The 26,193-nt window shown below is 31.0% G+C and overlaps 2 protein-coding genes and 1 long non-coding RNA gene across 3 annotated transcripts; 2 read left to right on the forward strand and 1 right to left on the reverse strand.

Moving 5' to 3' along the window:
- Positions 1-4,207: 4,207 nt before the first annotated feature.
- LOC105172794 (uncharacterized) lies at positions 4,208-5,443 on the forward strand. Its single transcript, XM_011094373.3, has one exon. The coding sequence runs from the start codon at positions 4,254-4,256 to the stop codon at positions 5,304-5,306; it is 1,053 nt and encodes a 350-aa protein (XP_011092675.2). The 5' UTR covers positions 4,208-4,253; the 3' UTR covers positions 5,307-5,443.
- Positions 5,444-18,430: 12,987 nt separating this feature from the next.
- Positions 18,431-25,591, forward strand: LOC105172409 (kinesin-like protein KIN-14G). Its single transcript, XM_011093808.3, has 20 exons — positions 18,431-18,618; positions 18,733-18,852; positions 19,191-19,357; positions 19,445-19,558; positions 19,648-19,902; positions 19,997-20,068; positions 20,624-20,692; positions 20,890-20,949; positions 21,047-21,331; positions 21,419-21,500; positions 21,575-21,670; positions 21,766-21,939; positions 22,042-22,148; positions 22,276-22,454; positions 22,541-22,702; positions 23,116-23,369; positions 23,456-23,619; positions 23,873-24,034; positions 24,411-24,814; positions 25,113-25,591. The coding sequence occupies exons 2-20, from the start codon at positions 18,738-18,740 to the stop codon at positions 25,228-25,230; spliced, it is 3,039 nt and encodes a 1,012-aa protein (XP_011092110.1). The 5' UTR covers positions 18,431-18,618; positions 18,733-18,737; the 3' UTR covers positions 25,231-25,591.
- On the reverse strand, positions 21,693-23,567 carry LOC148785195 (uncharacterized). The gene is made up of 3 exons (XR_016067989.1): positions 23,429-23,567; positions 23,092-23,325; positions 21,693-21,828 (listed from the first exon to the last, which is right to left on the reverse strand). It is a non-coding gene; the product is annotated as an uncharacterized LOC148785195 (long non-coding RNA).
- Positions 25,592-26,193: the final 602 nt, after the last annotated feature.

Below are 26,193 nucleotides of genomic sequence, written 5' to 3' on the forward strand. Positions count from 1 at the left end.
TATATAAGGAAAAAAAAAAAAAAAAAAGAGAGAGAGAGAGAGAGAGGGAGAGAGAAAGTGTAGGATAGGGACAGGTAGGGAGAGAAGCAGGAGAGAGGAGCAGAAGGTGAAAAGAGAACGTGGTACCTCCATATATTCGCTGTGGTGGTCCACTGCACTTTCTCATGTTCCCATGTATCCCAACTAATGAGATAACATCCTCTGTTTCCTCCTTCCTCTTTCTTGCTCCACCTTTTCATGCTCTTTCTTGCTTTCTATTTAGGTAAGCCTAAATTACAACTATTTATCCGAGATTTGATATAATTATAATTATTTTTTTTATTATTACAAAATTTTTATTTGAAAAATAATTTCATAATTTCTAAACAGTGAAGTGCATATTACTACTTACTCTTGCTGAAAATTTTAAAATTCAGAGTCTAAAAAAATATAAAAAAATTGAGAGTGGGTAAAATAAATAATTTATAGAAAATTTTAGTCTACAAAAGTATTTTTGAAAAATTATAAAATATATATAAAATTACAGTTTATAATTAAAAAAATGCATTTTTGTCAATTTTACTACAAAAGTTGAATGAAAGCCTAATGGAAACTAATGGGATGAGCTCGTTGTCAGACGGACGTTAAAATTGGTGGGTATTCGTAATTTCTGTAATCATGTCAAACTTCAAAGGTGATGGTTGTAATTTATTGAGAAATTACAAATACTCCCCTGATTTAACATCCGTCTTAAATCAAGCCCATTTCGTTAGTCTCCGTTGGGTTTTCATCCAATTTTTACGGTAAACTGACTAAAATACCATCTTGGATCATGAATTAAATTTGATATATTCTCTAAAATATCTTTATGGACTAATATTTTCTATGAGCTATTTATTTGACTCTCATTTTTTTTACATTTCTTCAAATATATATTTTAATATTGTCAAAAAATTTCAGCAGATGTAAAATAGTAACGAGCACCTCACCGTCCACAAACTACGTAATTCTTTTTTTATTTGAAGAATGTATTTACAATTTTTCGAACAAAGGTAAAATATTTATAATTACAGCAAAAAATATATTTTTTGCCGTGACTAATTATTATAGCTAAAAATATAAATTTATTGTTACTAATAATTAATCACAACTTTTGCAATTGTTATGAATTTTTTTTTTTTTTAAGTATGTGAGATCAAAACATTCGTCGTAGTAAATAACCAAGACAAATATCCCTAATTATACATTTATTATGGTATTAAATTTGCATAAAAGTATCAATATAACATAATTAATTTGAATATATATATATTTGAAAGTGTATAGTTTTATGTTGTTTTCATGCAATAATAAAATACCATGGTTTTTTTGAATCATATAATGTTTTTATTCGGGATGATCGATACGTACTGTATAATTAATTTAAAATAATTTATATAAAATAATGGGACAAAAAAAATCACAAAATAATGGGATAAGGAAAGTGAATTTTTTTCACAAAAAAAAAGTGTTTAAATAAAATTTTATTATTATTATTATTAGACTAATTTTCACAATTAGTCTACTTATTTGATTGATTGAGTGAAGTGAAATCGAGTTCGAGTTTGAATTCTGGCTATTTCTTGAAGTGTATAAAAGACAAAAACCCGACATCTAGTTAACTTGTCCATGTTCCTTGTTGTCCAATTTTATTAATTTTTGTCGTTAATATAATTAGTCTAAAACGAATAATGTCATAATCTTTTTATTTTTGCAAAAATAATATCAATAATAACAAAAATCATAATACTTCTTTTTGAATGCAAACAATTTTTAAGGATGTTCAAACTAATAGTACCATATTTTGGTTCTTGGAATTTTTTTTGGGGTGGGGGAGATATATATAAAACTAATTTCAAATAATTATTTTAATTTTGTATACTATTTTTTTTTCTTTTTATTTATTTTTTAATTAAAGTCTAAGGTCCAAAAGTGGCATATTGTTCAAGGTATGTTAGACCTATGCCTTGGTGTTAAAGCAATGCCTTGTTTGGTTGTAAAGAAAATTATTCTTGAATGCTTCGAGAGAAGATAAAGTAAAGGGAAAAAAAAAAATTAGATACTCCAATGCTAAGTACAAAAATTATCATGTTATTTGACTTAAAATCACAGGGGCAAACATGACTTTAATTATTAGATGATTGTGGAGGGGATTTCTATCAGTATAAAAAGGGATAATTACACTCTCATCTCCTGAGGTTCAGTGTGATTATATATGTAAACCTCATGTGATTTGAGAAATTACTTATAGTACTCTTGAGGTTTGTTTCTGCGGGCCTAGCAAATAAGCCCCTCAATGAGTCAAAATTCACTAAATTTGTTGATATTAACATAAAAAATGAATGAAAATTGATATTTACTCTCGATTGATTTATTACTAATTTATTATAGGTCAAAAAAAAAATTTGGACTAAATTATCCTTGTAACGGTGAAGATATACCATCTTACATGCATTAATATGTGAAGACGTATGAGGGTAATTCGGATATAAAAATTATTTGACTTGCAATAAATAAGTAATAATTCAATTGAGGATAAATATAGATTTTTTTTTAATTTTTTTAATTAATATCAATAAATTCGGTAAATTTTGACTAATTATGGGACTTATTTTTTAGACAGAAGCAAATTTTAAGAGTATTAGATCTAATTTTTCAAACCACAAATAATTTATTTGTAATTACGTCAAACGAGTGTAATTAAACTTATAAAAATAAGAAATATACCTAGTTTGTGTCCCTAGTTAAATATTTTGGACCACTTGATTTGATTTGCGTAAACATTGGAGGAGCATTAATTAAATAATCTAAATGAATAAATTAAAAATATATGTATTCACATTGAACTATGTACTAACCACTATTTTACTAAAGTCAATACTACTCCCACTTTTTACTACAATAAATTCAACATTTCAATTTCACAAAAATTAATATATATATATTTGATATTGCAAATTAATCAATAAAAATTTGTAAAGGTCAGTCTAAGTATTAGATTCCAAGCTCAAACTCTTCTTTTTTCCAGGGAAATAACACTTTTTGATGCCAAATTTAATTTCATTAGTCACGAAATTTTTACTTTTGATCTTCCGACTTTTAAAATATAACATTTTTGGTCATATAATATTATTTTATAACGAAAATTGCCACGCGCTAAGACGTGACCATTATGACCTTTACATTTTTTTTTATTTACCTTATTGGTTCCGAGATTTTCAATTTGATTCTATAATTTTAAAAAAATAGTACTTTTATTTACCTTTACGTTAATTATTGAAGGAAAAAAAATCACGTGGGCGTTAAAAGGGTATTGAACCAAAAGTACCACTCTTTAGAAGTTTTGAGACAAAAAGTTAACGATCCTCTAACTGATGAGACACAAAACATATAAAGACTCCAAGTTATGAGATGAAAAATATTATTTTTCGTTTTTTTACCTTACCACCAAAAGTCCCCCTTTAATTATAGGTGAATTAGATTGAATTTATGTTTCAAATTCACTTAAAAATTCTATTCCATTTAATTTTATAAACACAACGTGTACAAAATTTTTCCGTGTATGAAATATATGGCAAAATCTCCGAACATGTTTATATCTATACTATTATATAAAAAAAAAATACATTGATCGTACCAATTTTTTATTGTTCTGTTTTGCCATTTCATTTATTTTATTCTTTCAAAAATAATTGTCCGTATAGTAATTTTAATATTTTTTTTCTCTCAACCTATTACTCAATTTCTCTCTCCCATATTCTCCATATGTTTTGCCTTTACAAACCTTCGTAATTTTAATAAACCCTATTGTAATTATTTTATTTTTTATAATTTTTTTTCTTCATCTCACATTATAATTCTTTATATGCTTACAGGAACAGTATAATAGAATTGGACGTTTGAGCCTATTCTCGGATTATACTTTTAATTTTGATAACATATCCAGAGGATTTTCTTAACTTTTTTTGTGCATTCTTATCCATTGATCTAAATTTGATTAATTGTTGTATTAATTATTTCGGTAATTTCTCCAATTTTTACTTATTATTATAAAAAAAAAGGATAATTACAAATTTAATTATAAAAATAGTTTTTGTAGAGAGTGGCATTTTCGAAATAAACGGGCATGTTCATGTCCCTTTCCATAATGTAACCCTTCAGCAACTCTCTTACTGTGTGTTTTCCCGCATAAATCCACGCACTCCACACCACACCGTTTCCACGAAACTGAAGAAATGGAAGAAGAGCTCGAAAATCCCGCCACCGCCACCGCCACCGCCACGGCCGGCGCCGATGAATATACCGATGACATAGACAGCTGCTGTTCGACTCCCTACGTTAGCGCCCCTTCTAGTCCCGGCCGTGGCACCCCCGCTGCCGGATTTTACTACAGTGCGCCCGCCAGTCCCACGCACTTTGTCCTATCAACCACCAATCTCACTTCCTATTCCTCGTCCGCCGCCGCGGCGGACGCTGGTTCTTCATTTGAGTTCGATTTCTCCGCCACATTTCCTTCCACCGGCGCCTCGTCGCCCGAATCCATGACCTCCGCCGACGAGTTATTCTTCAACGGCCAGATCCGACCTATGAAGCTCTCTACCCATCTCCAGCGCCCCCAACTCCTCGCCCCTTTGATTGAATCCGACGACGTTGCGGAGGAGGACCAAACATTCTCCCGCGGGAGAGACTTGAAGTTACGCGCCGGATCCCTGCGCCGGAGGACCAGATCCATGTCCCCTCTCAGAACGACAGCGACGGAGTGGCACGACGACGACGACGAGGCCAAGAGGCAAAATGAGGAGCTCGCACGTAAGAATGCCGAAGAAGACAAGGGAACCGACGAAACAACACCGTGCGCGTCCAGGTCATCGTCGGCCGGGCGGAGTTCGCGGCGGTGGGTTTTCCTGAAGGAATTTCTGTACAGAAGCAAGAGCGAAGGTAGAAACGAGGGGCACAAGTTCTGGGGCTCCTTATCCTTCTCACCGGTGAAGGATAAGAAAGCGCCGCCATTGTCAAGCTCCAAGGTGAAGGATCAGAGTGGTGGGGGGAATCAAGAGGGTAAAAAGAGGGGAGTAAATAGTAAAACTGGGGCTGGTAAAAGAAGAGTGCCATCGCCATCACCTCATGAATTGCACTACACGGCAAACAGAGCACAGGCGGAGGAGATGAGGAAGAAGACATTCTTGCCGTACAGGCAGGGTTTGCTGGGGTGTCTGGGCTTCAGTTCCAAGAGCTACGGCGCCATGAATGGCTTTGCTAGAGCTTTGAATCCTGTGTCCTCAAGGTAAAAACTAGAGAAACTCAAACAGAAACTGCTTTTTCTTTTTTGTAACAGAGATGTGGTGGGATTGTACAGACATATGATTAAAAATTTTATTATGTAATGTTGTTTCTTAGTCATAAATAAATTTTCTTCATGTCATCACTACTTTTGTTATCATGCAATTCATAAGATCGAATGTGAAATTTAGATTTGGTGGGATCAAACTCAATATAATGCATTTATCGTGTAATTATTGAATAATTTAAAAACATGATCGTTTATATGACAAATGTGATACATTTATTATGTAATTATTTGATTTCAATAAACTTGATTTTTTATAAACAAAATTTTAGATCATAGTTGGTTTTTGGGTGAAAAAGTTCGAGATCCACCTGATATGTGGATATTTATATTATTTCATATGAATTTAGTGTAATTTTCGCTGAATTCTTACGAATCATTAATAGATGTATTATCAACTTTTTGTGATATTATTGTCATGATGTAATTACCAATTCTAAAAATTCAACTTTTTAATAAATATTTTTTTGAATTAAATTTCATTTGGCCTACAATTATAATACCAACACAGACAAGCACAGGACAAAACAAGGTACAATGCTCATGTTATGTTCATCAAGTGAGAGTTGTTTGGACATGTTAGTTTGTGGGCTGTCAAGAAACAAGAACAGATGTGATTTGCCTCATATCCATTTATTAATGATTCTATTACAAATTGTTTTCTTCCACATATTTCACAATCATCCATATCAAATATCATGTATCCGAAACAGTTGGTACATCAATACAACCTATGACATGACACCCTGTTAAGTCATGTCCGAAATTTTCTTGTTTGGTTGCAAACATATTCGACTAGTATAACACCACCAGAAGTCGAGTAAAATTCGAAAAATAATATACCAATCTTGAGTCTTGACGACTTGAATCAACTATTTTTAGTAAATTGTTGTTCTTGGCATTTGGTAAAGAGTTCCAGAACCAACATAAAATTATAGTTCTAGGCCAGGGCCATTCTTGTCCCATCTTGCCACTTCTTTCTTTAATAACTAGTCGTTGCGGCACGTTTTTTCTACGTGCATATAACAAATAAATTTTTTATATATTTTAAAATATATAAATTAATACATTACATTAAAAATAAAAAAAAAGAAAGAAAAACTAATTTATCAATCAATGTGAAATCTGAAAACTTAAATGAGTTAGTTATTTTATTGATTGAAGATCATTATTGACTTTATAAAAAATTAGTACAACGGTATCATTAACCGACGTTTGTGTGTGTGGAAGATTTTTTTTTAACCTTTGTCAACTACATTTTATAATAATAAGAAGTGTAAAATTATTAATAGGGTTGTTCTTTCAATTTTTGAGATGAGTTCTTGAACCAATGATTTGAAGTACAGTCCACATGGTGAGGAATGGAGAGTAGAGCCTGTCTTAGGTGTAAGGCTACCCTACAATCCCACAATTTGCTCCCAAAGATGGGCCCTATAAAACAAAATGTAATTAATATAAGTATATATTTTATCCACACTCTAAAAAATTAGATCAAATATATAAATTATAAAATTATAATTGTATCTCTTAAAATCACAACTGTGATTATAAATACATTCTCTATATAGTAACAAAAATTTGTGTAAATACCTCCAAAAGTACAGTACACTTATGGGGTGTAACTGTAATTTTATAAAAAGATAAAGGATTTATATGTAATTTGTGTAAAGGAAGAGAAGTTATCTATAATTTTATAAAAATATAAGGAGTCTTTGTGTATGCAAACCTAATCTCAGGAGGCGACAACGTAATTTGCCCTTAATTGAAGGGGTTATCGCAGTGGCTCAAATAACTATTTATCAGCTTATTGCGGAAAGTAAATTGAAAAGAGTGTTTTGGATTTACAATTTCTAATTTTGAAATATTTAAATTAACTTTTACAACGTATCGGTAAAATTCTAAAATTACATACATCGATACGTTGTTTCAAACGTTACAACTCGGACATTTTTACTTTTCACTTTAATTTTTATGCACTCTCAACTTTAGCTATCGTGTAATTGACAACTTTTTTTTAAATATAATTTATTCCCACTGCAAAAGCCCCCTTACCACTAAAATTACAACTTTATCTACAATAAAATATTATTATAAATACAGTCTAATTCACTTATCATGTAATCGGCCCAAATCAAATCTTTTTGGTGGAAACTTCTCAAAGGGGCAATCTTGTGAAGCATATGCACATTCCTAAAAGGTGATGTGTGTGTGGGTAGGTGTTTGGATGATGGCTAAATTGTCCTTTTAGGTATTTGGTAATTAGTGTTAGAAGCCTTATTGTCTTAGCCTCATTAGCTGTGTTTTGGGGAATTTTCAGTTGCTATTATCAAGTGATTGATGATAAGGATGCAATAAGTGGGGTTGGGAGGTGTTTGGATGCAATTCTTGATTTGGATTAGATTGTGTTGTGGACAATGACATAAAGTTTTAAATAATGAGACATGAAGATGTTGATATTTTTGTCCCCACTCTTAACTCATCCTATTGCTTCATCATTTTCTTTTTGTTGCTTTCTTGTGGGATTTTTGTTTTTATTTTGTATAATAATTCACTTTTTATATTTATGGGAAGAGCAAGAAAAGAAAAAAATAATAATAAATAGGGTAAATTACAGATACCTCCTCCTAGGTTTGACATAATTACAAATACTCCCTTGTTGCTTGAAAAATTACAAATACCCACCTCAAATAGAAAATAATTATGTAGCCCCTAGACGGTGAAGTAGACGTTACCAATTACCATTGCTGAATCTTTTTAAATAATAAAAAAAACATTTTAAAATGTATAAACGAATTTTAGAGTGAGTAAAATAAATAGTCTAGAGGGAATATTAGTTCATAAAAGTACTTTAAAAAATTATAAAATACATATAAAATTATAATTTATAATCCAAAAGGGTACTTTGGTCAATTCACCACATAAATTAATTGAAAAAACCTAATGGAATGGATCGTCGTTAGACGGACATTAAAATTAGAGGGATCTTCCTAATTATTAATTATGTCAAATATCAGAAAAACTGATTGTAATTTTCCATAAAAAATAATTATTTAACCTTTGGGCAAGGAATATGATGTTTGGAAAAACTTAACATAGGTTGATGAGACCTAACTTAATTGACGAAACTCAGATACGAACCCTATTAATGTATGGGATATTTTTACGTTAATAGTAGGTGCAATTCAATTTTAATAATAGTCGTTGATTAAATATAATTATTTGAATGTTGGTAAATAGTATATGATTGTTATTGTTGTTGGTATTTATTAGATATTAATAATTGTAAAAATAGTTCATCGCTTTCACATCAAAATAATAAAAAAAAACACTTAACACAAGTTCTTTTTTTCTTTTTTAAAATGTTGTGTCAGAGTCGGGCTTTCAAAACCCAATTCTGATGCGTCTCGAATATTATTTATTTATTTTTATTTTTAATGGTAGAACCGTCGTCTCTCTATATTTTTAAATTATTTAAAAATACACCTTTTTTTTTATAAATTTTTTACATTAAATAAATAATTTTCCCCAATTAAAAGTCAGATGAGTGGTCTTAAATGAATAGGAAGTGATCTTGTAAGACTGGAGACATGACATTACTTTACTATATTATATATATATATATATACAAAAAATTGTTTCTAGAAGAAAACTAGGAATAAATCTCTGGAGTGCCTTAGGTTTAACTTCTGATGCTTCAGGCATTAAAAGCTTTCACAGTCACTGTCACTGTCTTAATCTCAACCCATAAAATTTATATACTCTGTTTCTTGAACTATACGTTATGTAATAATTAAATCTTAAATTGATAAATGTAATATTTATATCTTACAATTATATTTTTAGATAATATTGTCCTTATATTATATATATAATTAGTTTAAAGAATTTTTATTTATTTATTTTAGTAATTTTGCATTTTAAGTTGGGTAAATGCTATATTTGGTCCCTTGTGTTTTCGTTTTAGAATCACTTTAATTCCTCAAGTTTATTTTTTGACTTTAACATTTTTAAACTTTAATTTTTATCTCAATTTGGTCCTTTTGACCATTTTCTAGCAAAAATATGGCGGGATTTTGACTCTTTGGAGGGTAAATGGTCAATAAGATTGATTTTATCACTTTAGTCCATAAAAATTGTAAAATTATCAAATTAGTCTATTTTTTTTAAACAAAAAATAATAATTTTTTTTTAAATTTTTTTATGTTGATATTTGTAAATATCTTATGTGAACAATAGAAACTTTGAACTCATATGAACATAATAATAATATATTGCTTAACTTAAAATAAATAGTCTTTTTTTTCCCAATAGTTAAAAAAAACAAAAAATTATGAATAATGTTAATTAAACTTATCTAATGTGAAAATATAATTAAAAAAGCTAAGTTAGTAATTTTTTATTTTAAGTGTAAAAAAGTTAAACCTTAATAAATATTTATAAAATGTTTTGGTTTTTTAATAAAAAAAATGATAGATTATACCTTTTAAATAGATCTTGGTGGATTTCATATATTTGCTACAGTTTTTAGCTATAACAAATATTTTGGCATCGTTATCAGAAACAACGGCTAATAATATTGTGAAGACATGATTAATTAGTATATCTGTCATAATTTTTTACCTTTAACTATGGTTATTAACCGTAGTGAAAAGCTATTTTTTTCTTACATCAGTATTTTTTGAGTAATTATGTTATATCAATATTATATATATTTAATATCAAGTGTATGTGAAAGAAGTTTAAGTGCTCTAGTGAAGAACATGTATATATGTACTGTAAATTGATTATATAAACTAAAATAAAATAGCCATAAAAATCCTAAGTCACAGTTGTAATATTGTTACTAATTATATAAGTTTCCTAATTTATTTTGTAATAATGAGTTATATAGCCTTAAAATTGCTATTAGAAACAATTCATGAGACATATATAGTGACGAAATAGTAATAATAAATAATTATTGTCCTATTTATTTTATTGTTAAGTTGTCACTATAAATATGTTCTTAATTATCTATTATAGATACCTAAATTTTAATTGGAATAAATTACGAATTAAAAGCCCAAACAAATCGTCTGATAATTGAAATTTATAACAAATTTGGATTTTAAATATTTTCGATATGACAAATTGCCATAAGCCCATTTATCAAGTTTGGGTCTTATGCATTATGATGGACTATTTTAAGATAATTCTTTTATTTTTGAATTGGCTAAGTAGGACGAAGCATTTGTCAATACCGCCCGTTCGGATTAATCTGTATCAAAGTTTATGGTGTTCAAGACCAATCTACCTAAGCCCTGCTCGTGTCTATAAAAAAGATCTCAACTATGCTACATAGTAGACAATGCACTAGACTATAAGACATAATCCAAATCAAGAGGACTCAAGTCCAAAAATTTACAATGAAACTCTGTAACCGCAAAAGTTGTACGTCTACTTTAGCATCGAATCTTCAAACGTTGATATCATATTCTGATGTGACAAATAGTTTGCTCCACAAAGTACAAAAAAGACTACACATCCAAATCAAGAACAAGCTTCAAGTCTTTGAATCTACATTCTGAGCGATGAATTAAGGGCAATCTTATAATACTTTTTGTTTAAATTTATAAAACATTCCATTTTCCCCAAATATTTCTTGCCTCGTAATTCTTTTTTCCAGACTCGAATTTTGTGTCGACATCTACAATGTAACTTTATACACAATTCTTGCCAATAACTATATTATGAAAAAAATAAAGATCATGATCACTAATTTATTTTTTTTTTGCAGTAGTGATTTATAATTGATTAAGGACATTTAATTAATTAGTTAGCTTTATATTCATATTAATAAGAATGTATATAATTGTGTAATAAAAAGTAAATATATAACTTAAGATATATACATACATATATTCATTAAAATACAAAATATGGTAAGTTATATTGATACTCCTCAAAATTAGATTCAAATATACAAACGCTCGTTATTATTTGTATAATTACATAAACACCCGCTAATAGAGTGGAGCGTAGAATTACAACTTTAATTTCAATTGATATACTTATAATTTTACAATGGACAGAACATAATGATATATTTTGACATATCATGAGAGAATGTGAATCTGTACTATATATTAAGTGAAAATATTCTTTTGGTGTCTCACTTAATTTTGGACTGCTATTTATTTTAAAATCTTAAATTAATTAATTATTTTTAACTTCTCTATTTATCATAATTTTCTATAACTACCCTTTGGTAGTTACTTTTCCTACCCCTAGAAAAACAAATAATACAATTTATATAAATATTTTAGGGTTAAACATACGTTGCACCCCTAAACTATTCATAAAAGTGCATTTATGCCCTTGAACTATAAAACATAACAAAATGGCCCCTCACCCGATATACACTAGTTTTTTATGACAAAAATGCCCTTGTTATTTACACCCCTAAAATATATCTACTACAATCATTCTCCTAAATATAATCTAAATTATTATAATTTTTTATTAAAAATAAACACTACCAAAGATTTATAATTTTTTTATATTGGGTACAATAGAATCTGTATAAGCTTCATAATTTACAATTCTTATATTTTTTACACAACTGGTAAAAAATTTACTTAATTTTAATTTTCTTGTGTTATATATATTGAATATTTTTAAAATAAATTATCAATACAAATTTAAAAATATTACATCAAACATATATATACTGTGGAATATGCAAATTCATAATATAATTATGTATAATATTCTATATTTTTTTAGAGTAACGATATGATATATTTTTATTATGTGAAAATATAATTGAATAAAAATTTATAAGTTATATAACATACTTTTTCTAAGTATCATATACATTATGTATTGACATATATTTAAATGTAACTTTTAGCATAATCTATTTACTTTGTAAAAATATATTTTCATATAATAAGCTTATAAATATTTTTTGTGTTACATAATTTATAAAAAATTATAAATATTATATTTAAAAATAATTTTAAAAAAAATTAAAATCGCACCGTGATCATCCCTATTGAAATATCCTAGAATTCCAACTCCTTTATATGCTCATGAAACTTTAAGGTCCACACATGACCTATGATTAACAACTCCAGGCCCAATTGGAGGTATGGCCCATTACAATTTTTGTTCATCTTGGGCTTTATCCAAATTGTATTTCTCTGGCCCAGCCCATATACAAAAATACCATATTTATGCTTATATGACTATAGATAAAAACACATATTATTGAATTATAATAAATAAATAAATAAATATTATTGTACAACAATATTATGCATATACCTAATGTGAAAAATACTGAAGCAATGATATGATATTGGTTTTTAGTGTGGAAAAATGAAATGAGTGAGAATTTCTTTTAAACTCCTATTATTTAAAAAATTACACTTAATATTCTTAATATTCATTCCGATCCAATAAAAAGATTCATCCGTTGGTAAAAATTCACGAAATTTATTAGTATCAACAAAAAAATTAAATAGAAGTTCATATATACGCCCTATTGGTTTATTACATATTTATTGAATGTCAAATAAATCATTTCTGAACAAATTATTTTTATTACGTTAATGTATGAGAGGAGGTATATCTTCACCCTTATAAAGGTAGTAGTAGTCAGATGTAAGATGCTAGTTTGGTCAGAAAATATTTGTTTGACTTGAAATAAGTCGATTTTGGGTTAATATGAATTTTCATCAAATTCTTTTGCTGATGTCAGCACATTTTTGTGACTTTTACTAATAGATGGATCTGTTTTTATTAGGTGAAAACAAATGTCGGAAATATTTGATATAATTTTTTAAATTATATAAAATTTATGTGTAATTATACCAAATATTATGAAAAGACAATCTACTAATTATTTCTAACTTAACATAGAAAAAAGCATGTAAATGATGAGGAGATAAAAGGGATGTTGTGCATGCAGGGCACAATGGGTTGACACTAATAATTTATTGTCTTCCTCTCCTTTACAATAACACCTTTTCAAACACAAATATTTTAAATTTAATAAATTAATTACTTGACAATACCTTTTTTTTTTTTTTTTTTGTAATTTCAAGAATAGTTGGTTTGGTGGGCATACAACATTGGTTGCGTCCACGTACACAAAATGTTAAATAAATATTTTATTTCTAAAATAATTTAATAATGTGATGTATAAGGGAGAAGAAATTAGTAACACAAAATATTGGAAAAAGGGGTGAATTACGACGACCTCCTTGAAATTTCGCATAATTATGAATATTCTCTCGTTATTTGGAAAATTAATAATATCCCCTCTGATTTTAACGGCCGTACAACAATTAGCTAAACCCCGTTAGTTTTAGTTGAATTTTCATCCATATTCTGTGGTGAACTGATCAAAAGGCCATTGTGGACTAAAAACTATAATTTTATTTATTTTTTAAAATTTTTTGATTTTTTTTATAGATTGAGTGGATCATTTTATTTTAATTTTCAAATTTTTCCATCCATTCCATCCGAGTTTTTTATAAATATCAAATAATATACTTATATAAAGGCTCTTTATAATCACAAACGGCGGTTAGTAACACCGACACACTAATTTTTAATATATAATAATTGTATCCTTGATTCGATAATTTTAAAAATTAATTGTAATTATTTTTTTTTTTAAATTTTTACAAAAGCGGTTCCACGTTATTTTAACGCTACACCAAGTTTTTGTTGTGTCGATAATATCTCTAGTTACTTTTTTTTTTTTGAAATATAATTTATTAATTTATATATTTTACTCTTATTTATAATGTATTTTAAAAGAGTGAAAGATTATTTATTATATATATTTAGAGACGATGTATCATGACGACTAAAAATAATAAGGTCTTGCAAGTAAGACCTATTGATACGAAGGTGAGGGCGAGATGGGCCATGTCCCAAGTCTTATGAGACTAGGATCGGGCGGTGCGAATCTTGATTTTTGTTAGAAATACCCCCATTATTTACTTATTTATAGTGTATTAATTATGCAAATTATTTCTTCTTTTACATAATTATACATACATTATTGCTTTGTGTTGGTGTATGTGTGTGTATATGTATACATAACATATATAAATATATATTTAATATGCACATATGTGTTGGTGTGTGTATACATATGTACATAATATATAAGAATATATGTAATATATATACTTGGTATATAAATATTTACATACACATGTAGATATAAAAAGAAAAAGGAGGGAAAAATCTACAGTTTGAAATTTAAACAATGGATAAAATAATGTGCTCACTTGGTTTATTTTAGAATAAATTTCTTTTTTTAGGCCTTCTTCGAAGGGGCAAATAAGTCTTTTTATAATTTTTTGCCATTTTCTCGATTAATGGGGGTGGTTTATATGATTATACAAAAAGAATGGATGATTGTGTGATTATAACAAATATCAGGGTTGTAAATATAATTTATCTATTTTTGTAAAGATAAAAAGAAAAGGCAATAAGTAATTATGAATTAATCATAATTAGCACTGATTCAAAGAAACACTTTATGTTGTTTGGTCCCAAGTACAAAGCATAATTGAAAAGGATCAGACTGCAATAATTGCAAATCTGAATAAGATTTGACTTTTACAAAAACTAATGTAGTGTCCTAATCATACTTACATGTTACTTTTATGTTTATTTAGGCATTTATGCAGACAACCTTTATGTCTTCTTGGCTTTGCTTAGTTTATATTTTTCTTGTAATGACTAATTTACCCTTGCTATTCTCACAAAAACCCATTCCATCCCTAACCTATAAGGCATACCTTTTATAAGTTTGGCTTGGGTAAAACTTACTTCCGTTCTTGGTTTTCTGGATCAACTTTAGAATTATTCGTATATTTTTAACTGACTTGAAATTAATTATTTTGATAAATTTATGATATTAGTGTAAATTTTTTTAAAGAGTATTTATATAAATTTTGGCTACTAAAGAGGAGCTGTACTTATAATTTTATAAATAATATAGGGTGTTTGTGTATTGAACTTAATATCAGGAGACAACTTTTGAGAAATAAAATAATATATCTTATATTCTATGTTTTTCTTCCCTCTCAACTCTCCTATAGACTATATAGTTAAAATAAGAAGGCTAAATTGTATAAACTGTTCGTGGTTTAAAAATTCAGGCAAAAATATCTCTGTATTTAATATAGAAAAAAAATCCCATATATTTTTCTTAAATATAGCTCACATGAGCCTCTCTATTAATTGCAACTAACGCTGCTACGCTGGGAAAACGAAATGATAAAGTTGTGCTGTGGGGAAAAAACTCATTGTCTTGAAAGCAAAATTTTCGGTACGATCGTGGTGCAATCGTTAATATTGTTTGCTTTCCAAGGTTATAATACAACACTCTACAACATATGCACTCGTGGCAGAGAGTTAGAACAACAAACTGTATCACTCAGAAAAACAAACACATAAAGAGAAGAGAAGAAGAAGAGCTGAGAGCTTTGTAAGGCGTATCTCCAAAATGAAAAATCGAAGCCTATTTATATAAGGGAAGGCCTTAGTTGATATGGAAAAATCATATCAGAAACGGCTAGTTGGGGGCGGATTTAGCTCAACAAAATTTCTTCCCCAAAAGAGATTAAGTTATCTCGGACTTTTCAACAAAATTGGACTCGGTCAATTCAAAAACAAAAGTATAGAATTTCAAGTGTTTTTCTTACAAAAAGATTTAAAATTGCGCGGCCCAACCCTGTTGGACTGGGACGGGGCGGGCAGGCAACTATACGTGTGGCTTTTCTTCCGAAAGCCACCTATCTACACTTCTTAATCTATATGTGAAAGGATAAGTTATTACACACAAGTTGAAAGTCTAATGAGAAAGCAATATGGGACAAAAGGAGTACTTACTAGTTGGTCCTTCCCCCCAGCACCTCACCAGCCCCCATTTTCCAACATCCCAACACAAAAGGGGGCGACATCGACGATGCCTAACTCTACGATGGCATCGTACTAGCACACTTATGGTGGCTGGAGAAGGGGAGGGATAAAAACAAAAACAAAAAAAATCAAAAGAAGAAAAAATAAATAATACATTATTTTTAAAGTTTTTAAAAATTTTAAAAAAAAAAGTGATTTAATTTTTTTGAATTTAAAAATAATAAAAATAAAGTATTAAAATTTAATTTTAAATACATAAAATAGAAAATTAAATTTAAATAATATTTATATATAATTTATTAAAATATATTTAAACTAAATAATAATATATAATTTTTATAGTTGATTAATATTATATTTATCATCCTAAATTTGGAAAATAAACTTTAGTATATTAGTCTTTGTATTGTGATTTTAAATTAACTTGAAATTTAAAATTTTAAAAATTGTATACCTTTTTTGTATTTTGATCTTTAACTACTATAATTAAGAGCAAAATTATTTAATGTTTTTAGAAGAGAGAAAAATGCAAAAAAAGAAATACTAAAAACCAAGTTAAAATAATTGAATTTCACCATGAATTCTTTTATACACACCAAAGGAGCATTTTAGTCAACAAAGGGCAAGAAAAGGTCCAAACACACCAAAAGAACATGCCAAATTGCACTAAGGATACATGTTTCCTACCTTGTGTTTATTGCACTTTGCACCCTAGAAAATGGAGGATTGAAATTTTCAACCCTCATGAAAAGAAAATCAACAAGTTACACCCTCCAATATCATTAGTTTGAAACTCCAAAATGACTTGCTAGCATCAATGGAGGGAGGGCAGGAACATGTTAACATAATTGCCCCTTGTATTTTTTTTTCTTTTTTGTGGAAAAATAAGATAATGTATTAAATCTATCTAAACCATTAATGAAGTAAGAGGAAATTTTTGGTGTGCTTACACATTATTTTTCATAAATATATGATTATCATAATATCCTTTTATATTTTTTTTATAATTTTCAAGTATGCTCAATTGTTAATATCAGTAGAGAAATACGATATATATGATTTTGGCGAACTCAATTGTCAAAGTTAGACAAAATAAATTGTAGAACTACTCTTGACAAGTTCAAATGAAAATGCCCGACTGATCTATGCAGTCGAGTCCGATGTACATTCATGTTCTTGAATTTTCCCTTTTCACCAGTTTTAGATAATTTTGTCCCTTTTTAATTGTTTGAAAGTGAAGTTCAAAGTGTTTTGGTAGCTAGTTAGAATAAATATATTACGAGCAATTTATCAAAGTGCGACTGCACAAGAAGGTGCTTGGTTGAGCTTATAATCTTCTGCATACATTTTAAAAGATCTTTGAGAGTTTATACGCTCTTGAAAATCATTTAGCAGGTTTTTTTTTTTTTAAAAAAAAAAAGCTTATGAGATCCTAAAATAAGATGTTTTGGATCTTATAAACTCTTTAAAAAAAAAGTTAATTGAACTCAGTTTTTTCTAAAAGCATCTTATAAGGTCTTTAATCTTAATATCCAATAAACAAAAATATACTTATATAATTGACGTTTTCCGCCTCAAAGTAAAATTATCTATTTATATAATTCTAAAATTCTAATAGTTTGCAGCTTTTTCGGTCATTATTGTTGTATAATAGCTTATTATGGCTAATATTTTAACATCTTATAAGCTTTGTCATCTTATTTATTCAAATACAAGAAGAGCTTCTATTTTAAATAAAAAAATACGTTTAAACTGTTAAAATGTTTTATAAAGTGTAGGAACTTGTAAGTATTTCAAATAAGCTTAGCCAAACTCCCTATAAGTACATTGTTTATATGGGTGAAGTGCATAATTTCCTTTTTTTAAAGGGTGCAAAGTGCAAATAACTCTAAGATGGGTGAGACATTAGGCTGGGAAAGAGCTCCGGGAATAGTAAGAGAAAATAAATCAAGAAATATGTATAGTTAGGAAATAAGAGGCGGAATAGAAAGACAAAAAACAGTAAAGAAGCTATGGATGAGCACAAAATTCTGAAGCAAAACTCAACTCAAGTAATCAAATCCATCTCGTATTTACCATATAAATAAAGAAAATAAAGAACCCATTTTTCGTTTTTGTTCAAAAGTTGTGTTTTTCTCTGAATCTTGTTCGAATAACATCCCCTGCATTACTCTTTCTTTCTCTCTCTCTCTCTCGTGATTGTTCTTCCAAAGAGAAAGAGAAAGAAATATATATATATATATGTATCACCATTGATACCTATGTCATAAATTAGCAGACACACTTTTCCACGTTGAGATAGAGTTTTGTAACTATTGCATGTATGTAAAAGATGTTCTAAATGCATTTTCTTTTACCTGAAAGCATGCATTTTGTTGATTCTTGAATTTTTTTCATCAAGATTTGTAAGTGGGGTGTTGGTGTTGTTTAAGCAGCTTCAATGGCGGAAGGGGTGTTGCAATTCAATGTGGCGTCAATGGTGGAAAATTTGCTTCAACAGCATGGAAAGAGGCTCCATGACATTGATTTGGCCTCAAGAAAAGCCCAGGAAGCTTGTATGATATTGCTTCTAACTACCCTTTTCTCTGTCTTGGTTATTCTTGATGATCATTTATAGCCTTTTGATTTACAGCTCTTTTGGAGATTCTGATTAATTTCTTGTAAAAAAGATGGATCTTGAGTGCATGAGCATGACATGGATAATAAAATGCGCTTTTTTTTACTATCTCATTTGTTTAACCTTGATTGTTAATCTAGCTTCTGCTTTCAGTTTCATTTCCCTTTGGAATGTATTCGAATGCGAATCTCTGTGTGGGGTGTTTAGGTGACGTTGGTATTGTAATGAGATTGATATAATGGCGAAAAATTTTGTAATTAGAGGCTTGTGTTGTAGCATTGAGGAGATATGAAGCGGCTGGCTGGTTAAGGAAGATGGTAGGTGTGGTTGCAGGGAAAGATTTGCCAGCTGAGCCGTCTGAAGAACATTTTAGAGTTGGCTTGCGAAGTGGTACTATACTTTGCAATGTACTTAACAAGGTCCATCCTGGTGCTGTGGCAAAAGTATGCTTCTTGGAGCTTGTTCATTCGATTTAGATTCTCTGTTTTTTCTATTGTAGCTTTACCTTTAATTCTTTGGCATGCTTCTAGGTAGTTGAGGCACCACTGGATACTGTTATTATCCCTGATGAAAATGTTAGGAACTTCCTTGCAGCTATAGAGGAAATGGGGATTCCAACTTTCGAAGTCTCTGACTTGGAACAGGTATGTAGATAACCTTGTTGTATATCTTTTTCAATATTGTCTGTGGAAATATGAAGAACGGAGTAAAATAGTTATTTGTTCGAACGTAGGGAGGGAAGTCTTCCAGAATTGTGAATTGCATCCTGGCACTCAGATCATACCACGAATGGAAACAATGTGGCGGAAATGGACTCTGGAAATTTAGTGGAAACACAAAGGGCCCTTCTGCAGGGAAGCAGATGGACAGGAAAAATTCTGATCCGTTAGTGAATTCTATCTCAAGGACATCCACTGGGGAAAATCTTGATAGTTTGTCGAATGGGGAGAACTCATATGGTGATCTTGTGGAGGACTTTGACGAAGTGGTTTGTAAACCTACTGTCTTGGATTTTTGCCACCTTAACTATTCTGCAGAAGCATTTCCACGTGATAAGATTATTTCGCATTTCAAAATTGCAGGATACCTCTAATACCTTGCAGATTCTAGTTCGCGAACTTCTTTCTGATAAGACTCGAGAAGATATTCCAGTGGTGAGTAATCAGTTGCTTGCTTCCAAATGCTAAGGGAGTAGGAGCAACTAGGATCTTTTGGTCCTTTCTTAGTGCGTGTTCTCATAAGATACCACTTTATGAATTTCAAAACAAGTTTGCGTTCTATGGTACTGCATCCACCTTAATGTACTAAAGGACTCACAATAGACCCGTGCAGTTATAAGACTTGCAAAAGTGAATAGAACAGTGAATCGCTGGCTCCTCTGCTTATTTGAAGTTGCTTAAACGTTCACACTAGAAGCATAATTTACACTAATGAGGAGTACAGCTGAATGAATCATGCTAGACCTGTTATCCTTCATGGGTTGCAATCATGATTATGTCACTGCACTATCTTAGTATTTGCTTAGACGAATGGAGTACGAGTCACTACTTCACATAAAGCCATAAGATAAGTAGAACTGTAGAAGGTTCTTAATGTTAACTACCATCATTAAGCGATGGCAATTTTCTGTCGTTTTTTTATGACATTGTCTCTGATCCATCAGTTTTGTCAATATTCTTTCTGAGAAATTCCATTGGTTCCATGAACAGATTGTAGAACAGATGTTAACTAGAGTTGTGGAAGAATTTGATCAGAGGCTGGCAAGCCTGAAGGAACAGGTAAGCCAGATGCTTTTCTCATGCTGAGTACGTGCACCTTCATCTTCCCATGCAAAACTCTTTCTTAGTCCTGATTGTTCATTACTTTCAAAATGGATATACAATAAAGTTACTTGTTCCCTTGATTTAGTCAAATTCTTTGCAAAACAAGAGAAACCAATTGGGGGGTTCTAAAGCAATTTTTCCTGGTAAGGCAGGTCAGAACAACTCCGCAAGAAGAGGGTGTCCCAAGTTCCCACGAGTTTCGGGAGATAGAGGTGTGATTACCTTGGCTTGTGTTACCTTTTAGTAGGCATTTAAGACCTGTATTCATCTTCATTACGTAGGTATGACTTTTGTTTTTTCTCATGTAAGATCCCTAGCAAAATGAAAGAAGAGAGTTGCTCTAAGATGGAGATCCCTAATGAAATCAAAGAAGAGAGTTGCTCTGAGATGGAGACCCCTAATGAAATGGAAGAAGAGAGTTACTCTGAGAAGGAGATCCCTAATGAAATGAAAGAAGAGAGTTGCTCTGAGATGGAGATACCTAACAAAATGCAAGAAGAGAGTTGCTCTGCGACGGATTGTGACAATGGCATATCAAAAGACCCTTTCTTGAAGCATCATGAATTTGTTGAATGCCAGCAAAAGAGTATACAGGTAATAACTAGTAGATATCAACTACAAAAACAGAATTACTTTCTCCAATTTGAGATTTATAAGAAGATTTATTTTATTGAATTGTAGAAACTGAAGAATATGCTTCATTCTGCAAAAGAAGAAATGAAAATGCTGCAAATGAAGCATCAAGAAGAGTTTAACAATCTAGGTAGGGACCTGTATCATAATGATGTCTGATGTAGGAACTAGCAAGACCTGAAAACCTTTCATCTTTGATGTTAGGTAAACACCTGAATACCCTAGCACATGCAGCTTCAGGATACAAAAAGGTTCTTGAGGAGAACCGTAAATTATACAATCAAGTCCAAGACCTCAAAGGTAAACCTCTATTGGTTTGCTTACTTAATATAACGAGACGGTGGCATGTCATCTAGGTATGTCAATGATATGGTTTCACACATAAAATCTGACAGGAAATATAAGGGTCTACTGCCGAATACGACCTTTTCTTCCTGGGCAGGCAAATCGTTTGAACCCTGTAGAAGATGTAGACGAAAGAACTATTGAAATATCTGCTACCTCAAAAAATGGAAAAGGGAAGAAATCATTCACTTTTAACAAGGTTTTTGGTCCCTCTGCAAAGCAAGGTAACTAAAGTGCCTTATAGTGTTTTTCATTTACAAGTGTTATATGTGTAAAGATACTCCTGAGGTGCCAGCTTTCCCTCTTTGGTTCTTTCTTTTCTGCAGAAGAAGTATTTGCAGACACCCAACCTCTGATTCGGTCAGTCCTTGATGGTTATAACGTTTGTATATTTGCTTATGGTCAAACTGGATCAGGAAAAACTCATACAATGGTAAGAAATCCACTTCTCTTTATGAAAATTCAATTGAAAGTTCCAGATATTTAGTTGAACATATGATTTCTCTCTGGTGTAACTTTTATTATGTCTCTAACTTTGTAACACTATCTTCTGTCGACAGACAGGACCAAAGGAACTTACACAAGAAAGTATGGGAGTAAATTATAGAGCATTGAATGATTTATTTCTAATCACAGAACAGAGGAAGGACACGATTTCTTATGATATCTCTGTTCAGATGATTGAAATCTACAATGAGCAAGTCAGAGATCTCCTTGCTACAGATGGTGGCAATAAAAAATATCCTTTGACCAAACTGTTACTATCTTTGTAATTCTGTTTTCAACTCAGCTCATTTTGTTTTGGTTACCTTAACTCCTAAACACATTGGAAATACGCAACAATACCGCGAACGGCATTAATGTTCCAAATGCAAACCTTCAAACTGTGAAATCACCTTTAGATGTCATCAATTTGATGAACCTTGGGCATAAAAATCGTGCAGTTGGTTCTACGGCTATGAATGATCGAAGCAGCCGTTCTCACAGGTATAGTCTTTCTCATTTTCTGGTTAGCTAATAGTTTATTGTTCTTCTAATTTTATCTTTATTATGATCCCTTTTGTTGTAAAAGACGAGCACAGGTTTCTTTCTCATTTCTGGTTAGCTAATAGTTTATTATTCTTCTAATTTTATGTTTATTATGATCCCTTTAGTTGTAAAAGACAAGCAAAGTGTGTTAACTAACAATTCTTGTGTTTTTGTTCACCTTTCTAGTTTCTGTTGTTCAGAATCATTAGAGAAATGAAAAAATCAAGAAAAGAGTTGTATTTAAGATATCTTGCAGCGTGAGACATTTATAGGCTATGTTTCCTTATGTTGAAAAACTGCTAGAGCCGTATTGACCGTTTTATCTGAGAGCATACATGATTTGTTACCTGAACTTGAGTGGCTATCTGCAGTTGTCTCACAGTTCATGTCCAAGGCAGAGATTTGACATCTGGCGCAGTTCTTCGTGGTTGTATGCATCTGGTTGATCTGGCAGGAAGTGAAAGACTTGATAAAACAGAAGCCGTTGGCGATAGATTGAAGGAGGCTCAACATATTAATAAGTCTCTTTCTGCTTTAGGAGATGTGATAGCCTCTCTTGCCCAAAAGCAGACACATGTTCCCTACAGAAACAGTAAACTAACACAGTTGCTTCAAGATTCACTAGGTAAGATACGAGCATCCATGAAGTATCTAATACAAACTTTTCCCTTTCATGGTGCTTACCAAGATCTTTGTTCTTGTGCTTGTTAGGAGGACAAGCAAAGACTCTAATGTTTGTTCACATCAGTCCAGAGTATGATGCTCTTGGAGAAACACTTAGCACTCTTAAATTTGCGGAACGTGTTTCAACCGTTGAGCTTGGTGCTGCTCGAACAAACAAAGATAATACTGATGTCAAGGAACTCAAAGAACAGGTATTGCTACCCTTTGTTCCTTACTAACTTAAGGCATCGCCAATGCGACCACTTTTCTTTATTTTCTTTCATCTCATGGAATAGTCTAAAAGATGACAAAATCAACCCTGCCCCTTTTTCTCCTCAGCTTCTTGAATGACCACTTGTTTTCATTTCATCATTTCTTTCTTGGCTCAAAAAGTGGAGAAATTTTCTACTTGCAATTGCGATTTCTTTTCTGTTCAAGAAAATGATATGATCTAATTACATGCAGATAGCTAGTCTTAAAGCAGCCTTGGCACGGAAAGAGGGTGGAGAATCTGATGCCCCTCAACATTCCAGACCTAGCAGTCCTGATCCACAGAGATTCATGTCTTCTGGATCATCTCCATCACATTCTTCTTGGAATAGTCCTGAAGATTCCTGTAAGGCAGAGGTATGGAACCAGCCTGCTTTTACATCATTTAGGAGTCATACTCAGCTCACGCAAAGTAGCCACGTATTTTCGTAATTTTCATAGAGAATACCAGTTGCTTAATGTCATTTCTGCTTCTGTTAACTTAATTAAGGAGCAGATGCTCAGTGGGTAATGTCAACTAACGTGTTTACTGCTAAATATATGATCATTTATCGGACGGGACCACATCTTTATTCTCCTCTTTTCAGAGCCACATAAATGATTGCTCAGTAAAATGACCAAAACCACGTCTTCACATTAATTCGACTCGTTTTATCCTACTATTCATGTGAAAATTTGATTGTTTGGAGAGAAGATTACATTTTAAGATCTTTTTTCCTTTGCTGGGCGGCAGGAACAAAATAACTCCTCATCACCGTCAAGAAGGCACAGCCTTGATCCCCAAGACCTGATGAATTCTCCTTCTTGGCCACCACTTAGCAGTAGTCCTAGCTTAACACCAGTTGAAAAAGGTGTCTCTCGTGATTGGGTTGAAAAAGTTTTGAAGAATAAGTCAGAAAAATCTCCAAGCAAGATTCCAGAACGTAGAAGGCATAGCCTGGATAATGGATTAGCTAGGACTAAGTATCAGCAAGTAGCCATCGACGACTCAGACGACCATGAAGTTGCAACTAGTGATTCTTCAGAGCCAGATAACCAGGGCCAATTCAATATTTCTAAATCCAGCAGCTTGCCAAATGTAATAGGATCAAAACTCATAAAACCTAGTCCAAAGTCAACAAGGAGCCAAGAAATGAGGTAACAGATTCATGTTCACCAACTCATACAATGCTTTCCTTTGCCATTTGATGATTGCTTCATGAGCCCTTCGGATTTATGTACAGTTGTAGCTCATTTTATCCCCATAATCATATTCATGCATCTCTTCTTGGAGAGTTAATAAGGGACAGGTAAATTTACTTTGCTTAAAAGATGAGAGTGCAAATAATGAACTTTGATACTATAAATTCACGTAACGTAAGTGTTCATTATGTTCTTGACCTGAAGTGGATCCATCTTTAACTGTTTTATGCTTAAACTTTATTTTCACCATTAGGAGCCTAATTCCTCCGCCAACTCGGAAAGTGTCAAGTGGGGTTCAGTCTTCTTTGCAGAAGACTGTGCGGCAACCAACTTCTGCTGCCGCGAGGCGAAAACCAGTCGGTGGAAAGTAAGAACAGCACTAGTAACTCACTTTTGGTTGGAATACATCAAAAAACCAGATTAAATCTTGCTCTGAATGTTGCCATTTTGAGCAATCTGATTTTACTGCAAATAGTTACTTAAGTTTCCAATGATCCAAAGGCATGTAAAAATAGAATGCCGGTAGTTCTCACTGCCACTTTGCTGCTTTCTTTGTTTTTCTTTTTTTTCTTGGCTGGGGGGATGGTTAGAGTGGTGATCATAGCTTTGGATGTCCCACTGATGGAAGGTGGTGGTGTTGATGGTCTGTTGTGAGTCTTTTTCATTTTTTTACCTATTGTTGTGATTCTTTTACTGTAGAGAAGAGCATATATAATGAAAGATGTTCATCCACACTTCATGTTCTTGAAAGTGTTTCATCCATTCTGCTGCCTTGATTTGAGCTAAATACATTCTGACTTGGTTATTGCATATATTTAGGAGGTTTGCTTTGAAAACAACTACAGTAGACCTCAAAGCTTTTGGTTGCCGGCTTTAAATGCAATACACTCCGCGTATAAATATTAATAGGCAAAAAGCATTGAACTTCATCGACATCGACAGGGGACTTGAGACACGACCCGTCAAGAAATTCTTGGATTTGGGACTTGACACTTGAACCTAATGGGTTGGATCGATAGACCCGATTTAAACTTTTCACATATATTAAAAAGTATATTCTTTTTGAAATAATACTACCAAATTTTATAAATATGAGATAACAATATTATTTGAAAGGTTGTTTGTTTTAATAAATTTATTTTTTATATTTTAGGCTTTAAAATATTAAAACTTTTTAAATGTGTTACTTATATACATTAAAGTATCTACAAAGTATTTTATATCATTATTTTAATTTATAAAAATATACTTTATATAAGTATATACAAAATATATAAATATATATATGTAGAAAATTTAAGAGGATCGGGTTCGGTCTAAAATACTAAAACTGA

Source organism: Sesamum indicum, linkage group LG10, assembly GCF_026168435.1.
Source record: "Sesamum indicum cultivar Baizhima isolate 11 linkage group LG10, ASM2616843v1, whole genome shotgun sequence".
Taxonomy (NCBI): domain Eukaryota; kingdom Viridiplantae; phylum Streptophyta; class Magnoliopsida; order Lamiales; family Pedaliaceae; genus Sesamum; species Sesamum indicum.